The sequence below is a fragment of the Euwallacea fornicatus genome, chromosome 7 (genome assembly GCF_040115645.1).
Source record: "Euwallacea fornicatus isolate EFF26 chromosome 7, ASM4011564v1, whole genome shotgun sequence".
Taxonomy (NCBI): Eukaryota; Metazoa; Arthropoda; class Insecta; order Coleoptera; family Curculionidae; genus Euwallacea; species Euwallacea fornicatus.
This window is the reverse complement of record NC_089547.1, coordinates 1,064,446-1,070,303: the sequence shown is the minus strand read 5'-3', so window position 1 is coordinate 1,070,303 and position 5,858 is coordinate 1,064,446. Positions and strand designations below refer to the sequence as shown.

The following is a 5,858-nucleotide window of genomic DNA, read 5'->3' as shown; positions in this document are numbered from 1 at the left end:
TTGGCTTAAAATAAATTAGATGAAATCGTCGTGTTTTCTCTTTAGGAATCTGTGGAAGAACAAACTTTTTAGAGAAACCCTGAATAGTAAATCTCAGGGCAGTTCAGAGTTAAATAAACAAATTTTACCGAGGAACATAACAGCTGTCCACTATTCAAAATCAGCCGTAAAAGATCATTTCGATTAGTTGCTAAGATACTGGGTGATTTGTCTTTTTTGCCAAATTTGGAAAACTGAAAAAGTTACTGGATTTCCTGTGAAGCATAAATTCGAAACTTAAAAGCCGCAATGAATTTTTCGACTTTTAAAAGATCACATAACTCTGTATTCATACACAAATAATTTTCTATATTTAATCATTTCCCGAATTCTTGTAATTTTGAAGATCCGAGTGCGTGCATCACTAAAGCATCCACACTGTATACGAGGTATCTTTTAATATGAATTACATGGGTATCGTGGGAGCCATGCGCCGATACGAGGTCAGTTAAATGAGGAAGAAGCCTTTTGTTCTGCAATTTGAAGACTCTTACACTTTCGAACAACACATTCTTTCAGTTCACGTTTTAACAACAGAAGAGAGACCAAAACCAAGTAAGATCTTGTTATTAACCTTGTGGTTGCATTCCCGGCCTTGGTCTTAATGACGAGATCTTATGGGTTTCAAGAAGTCTTGATTTTTGTCATGCTAAAAGATCCTTGCTAGTCTTATTTTGTGAAAAAATTTTCCCTAATGGTAGTAGTATATTTTATATAATGTGATTCATTAATAATAGAATAACCGAGAGCTGAAGATATTACAAGTCAAATGGTGACGGTTGAAAAAATAAGAATTATTTGAAAATTAATAGTTTTGGATATATACAAAGTGTTAAAAGTTAAAATTGCAATTAATTCTTTTGCCATTACTCTGAAGATATCTAGGTTAGTTCAAGTTAAAAATTTGTAAGGTTATATTTTTTAGGTGAATAAAATTGCAATTTCCACGTTGCAAATAGAGGACGCCACTCACGGTCAATTTTACAAAATTTACAGTTAATAATTTTTCACCCTGTAGAAGAAAATAATTTTGCAAATTTTCATATATGTAACCTAGGTATTTTCAAAATAATGGCAAAATAGCGAATTATAACAATTTTAATCTTTAACATCCTGCATATATTCGAAACTATTAACTTTCGAAAAAGAAATATTTTCTTTAATCGCCACCATTTGACGTGTAATATCTCAATCTTTCGGTCGTCCTATTGTTAACGAATGACGTTTTGTCAGGTATGTTAGGAAAAATAACATATTCTCGGCCGATTATATAAATTGATAGCCGAGGCTAGCAAGCGTTAGAGCTCGAGAATGCAATTCTCCTGCTAGATGTAAATAGCATTTTTTCTGGAATTTAAGACTAATTTGGAATGTGTAAACTCCAAACATAATCTAAAGGGGAACAGTCGCACGAGGATATTTTCTCGGGCTGGTATTTCTTTTAGCTGTAAAGTAACGGACATTCGTGGTCGCGTTGCAAAACCTGGACTAACCTGAAACGAACATTTTGGAAGTGTCAGCGCGGCTGAAAGTTATCGCTTCTAAGAGAATTGCAGAAATGTAACCTTATTTGAATGTACAGGGTGCTTTAAATTTCGCGCCTTAAATCTTGTATGAAAAAACAAAAATTAAATTTGGAGATTTTTCACCCAAGTATCACTGAATTCATTTTTTTTACGTTTTATATTTTGCCTTTAAAAAATACGTCATGGTTTTTTACGAAGACTGTTTTTTCAGCATTTGAAAAGGTCTCATTTTTTTTATTAACTCTTGTCAACAGAATTTTTTCTATTTGCCTAACAGTCACAGTCCCCAAATTATTAGAAATTAGTAATAAATTAAAACAAAAACTAGCAAAAATAGTAAAATTAGAATTAGTAATAAAATGCACGGAAATGTATTCCATAAGTCAATGAATTAGATTCACTAGAATAAGCTAGTTCGTGGAGAACTGAATGAAATAAAATCGCGTCGAATCAGCTATGGTATACACTGTATTTTCCTTCGAAAAAACATGTTATTTTTCCAATTTAATGCCATCATCTGACCCTCTTTGTATGGAACTTGGAAAGCCCAAACACAAGGTTTGTATTTAGCAATAAAAGTCTCGCCAGCCTATAATAGAGTCATTACCGATGCTTGGAAATGGGCTTTCAAACTACAGTTTTTAATTTAAGGTTTTGGCGCTGTGAGAGCTCACTGTTGTATTGTTGAAACGCTTCCTATTTTTATGTTCAATTTAAAAAAATATTGGCAATATATTAAGTCTGAACATTAAAGACTGCAAGTGACTTGTAGAAAGGCACAAAAAAACATTTTAAACAATAAAATACACGTAAAGCTATAATCCCTGTTAAATTTGTAACAATCGAGGAACCATTAACGAAATTACCAATTTTTTGTCTTCAAAGCGCCGCAATCAAAGTACACAGAGGAGTCCAATTTAACCCCCTACCCCTAACCCTATTTCAATATTAACCCGCCGCTCGGGCGGACCAATAAATGGCTGAATATATCTATTATTCACCGTTCCATAAAATATTGTTTAATACGTGATAATGGAAATAATATAGCGCAAATTTCCTGTAACCCACCATGAAGAATATGTATATAAACAGACAGGATGGCAGCTCAGGTTTATTTAATGGAACAATATGGCTATAGGGGGATGATCGATACTTTCTACGAATTTTTATGCCGCATTTCATGTCAGTAGACCAAATAGACCTTATTGTGCAGTATAATTTACACCAAGGAATATTCAAACTTCACAGAATCTCTTTGTGGAAACAAAGGGCTAGGTACTACCATAAGGTAGGCACGTGCAAATGGACTAAGGTGCGCACTTGTTTTAAACGCAGCGCAAAAGGGATACGCATCTACAAGAAGGGCATCTAGTGCGTGGCAGGTGGGTAGGTCAGTCAAACGAACTTTAACAGATAAATCAATATGACCAGCGAGAAAGTGAACCGAGTTGTGACCTCCAATTGGGAGGATAAAACAGTCGTGGCCCTTAAGCTCGAATGTGGGGGTAAGCTTCTTTATGTATTACCTAAAAAGGCACCGTTAAATTGAAATTTTCAGTAAACATGTTTCTGGAAGCCATCCCCAAAAAACATCCTCGAGGACACGCCCCGCAAAATGCGCAGCGCCAAGTACGGCCCAAAAACACCCCCGAACCACTGGAAAATCAAGCGTCAGACTTGAAGCAGAAGCCGACCTCAAAAGTAGAAGTCAATATGTCTGGACCTGAGGACAGGTATTCTGGACTTGGTATTCTAAGACAAAAAGAAACTCGAGTTGCTATCAAAAGGTTGAGGAAGAACATCTGATAGATCTCATAGGTGAGTCGTTCCTTCTTGAACAGCAATGCAGTGACCCATCATTAGTTTTCTCTCTCCCTCTCTCTGTCACTCTCCATCCGTCCCTCCCTCCCCCTCTCTGTCCCTCTCTATCCGCCACTCCCTCCCTCTCTCTGTCCTTCTCTATCCGTCTCTCCCTCCCTCTCTCTGACCCTCTCAATCCGTCACTCCTTCCCTCTCGCCGCCTTTCTCTCTTCTTCCCTATCCTCCTTTTCTCACTCTCTCTCTCTCTCCCTCTGATACAGAGTGGTTCGTTTAAGGTCACTAATTTTGCGTTATGGTTCCGAGACATGCATATTTACTTTTTTATTATTTTTATATATTTTTTTATCCGGTTTCATTTTTAATAGTTTCTGTACTTTTCATCAACTTGACTTCTATTAATACATATATCAAAACCAAATCTAATTTTTTCGTTTTTTTACCTCAATCCAGAGTTTTTTTATGGTTTTGCCAAAGTGCATTTTTTATATATCTACATATAAAAAAATAGCAACTCCGATATATTAAATGGGACGCTTTGTATTTTTTTTAAGTTTTCTATGGCTCTTTGACCAAGTCCGCTTAATGATTTCTATACATGTCTCTAGTGATTATTGAAATATTAATTAATTTTTTCCTCCAAGATCAGGCTCCGATACAGCCTCTCTTAGAAAGCGATTTAAATTTACGAAAAGCAGAAGTCTTGGACATATGAGCTGAATACGTGTAAAAAAGTGGATACACCTCGTAGAGTTGCTGTCTTTAAAATTAGACACTAAGCCTGTCTAAAGTGCATTTTTTCAAATAGAACACCCTATGTATTAGAAAATGCGCTGGAAAAAATCTTATAAAACGATGTATCATAGTGCAAGCAAAATCACTCTATTCTTATATCTGCTAGCAAGTTATACTCATTTATATCAATGTTTTTGGGTCACCCTATATAACGTCAGTATCATTTTACGTTTTTATTGCTTTCATCATATTCATTGTATATATTCCTGAGCAAACGCTAAAAATCTAAAACTTGAACTATTTCTCGCAGAAAATAAATCCTCTACGCAATTTAACACTGATTGACATATTGGTATATACGAAATGTGCAAACCAGAAGTTTCCATTGACGATTTTAAGTGCACATCACATAACGACAGTTTGTTGTCAAGCGGTCATTTTTGGAGATATTTTACTGAAAGAGTCATTTCTAGAAATATTTTACTCAAGTTTGGAGTACAGATTACACATTGTGGGCTATGTGTATCTTTAGGCATCAAAGGGATCGCGAAAACTTATAAGGCGATATTTTTTCAGGGGTACCGGCTCATTCCATATCAACCTGAACTTCTATCGCACGACCTGAAATTTAGAGCCTTTCGCGTCTGGTAGTTTTTCTCGTGCTTCCAACAGTTTTTGAGTGCAAAATCGCTTTTCTTTAATTCTCTAAATATAAAAGGGGAATTCTCGTAATACAGGGTGAGACGAAAGAATCGGGTGTTTTTGAAATATTCATAAAATCGTTAGTTTTTTTATATATAATATGTTTTTTATTACAACGTCACGATTAAAAACACTGCATTTTATAATCATTAACAGGAAATTATATCTGGCATGTGCCGTTCATTCTTGTTGACACAATGTTGAAGACGTTAAAAAAAATTGGCTTCAACCCTTTCCAGAAAGTTTCCGTTTATTCCGGTAATTTGCTGTCGGGTTGCTTCTTTTAATACTTCTAATGTATGAGGCTTAACCTCGTAGACACGTGCGTTCAGATAACCTCATAAAAAAATCACATAAAGAGCGGCCAGGCGACCGAGAAGGCCATAAAATATCTCCAAATCTGAAAATGCGGTGGTTGAGACACAGAGGGCGAAGAACAGACATTGACGCCTTGGCAATGTGTGTCGTCACCTCATCGTATTGAAACAGCAACTATTGCCTATCAATACCTCTTCATTGTAATTGAGGGATGAAAAAAGTGATTATCATCTCAACGTAACGTTCAGATGCTACAGTAACGGAAACCCCATTTTCTTAAAAAAAAAATGGGTACCAATAACGCCAAGCCGTCCTACCTCAGACCAAACTGTTACTTTAGGACTGTGCAACGATTGTTCCTTTAATTGCTGAGAACTCACGCTAAAGTCCACCATAGCTGCAATAATATGCTATAATCGAAAGAATGAAATGCCTGTTGAAGTACAACCCTTCCATTTTAAACGGGCGATCACCACTCGTGCTCAAAACAGTTGGTTCCCGTGTTACACCATGTAATTATATGCCCTAGTATGAGGGCTCTGACTTCCTAGTAGAACCGACTACCTACTACCGACAATTTATGGTTCATATCTTTAGCTTTGTCTGCATCTCATACTAAAATTAAATAAAACAATAAATCATGCACATTCACCCTTTAAAATAATGGCCCATTATTAGGAAATACCTAGGTATTTCACTTCATTTATATGTATCTTGCTA

At 35.8% G+C, this 5,858-nt stretch overlaps 1 protein-coding gene across 2 annotated transcripts; it reads left to right on the top strand.

Moving 5' to 3' along the window:
* The first annotated feature begins 2,735 nt into the window (after window positions 1-2,735).
* Window positions 2,736-3,418, top strand: LOC136340089 (uncharacterized). Of its 2 annotated transcripts, XM_066283832.1 has the most exons (3): window positions 2,736-2,840; window positions 2,901-3,070; window positions 3,124-3,418. In XM_066283832.1, exons 2-3 carry the CDS (start codon window positions 2,989-2,991, stop codon window positions 3,369-3,371), a joined length of 330 nt encoding a protein of 109 aa, XP_066139929.1. In that variant the 5' UTR covers window positions 2,736-2,840; window positions 2,901-2,988; the 3' UTR covers window positions 3,372-3,418. The 2 variants fall into 2 exon arrangements, with proteins under 2 accessions (XP_066139929.1, XP_066139928.1); XM_066283831.1 differs by lacking the exon at window positions 2,736-2,840 and having other exon boundaries at window positions 2,900-3,070.
* Window positions 3,419-5,858: the final 2,440 nt, after the last annotated feature.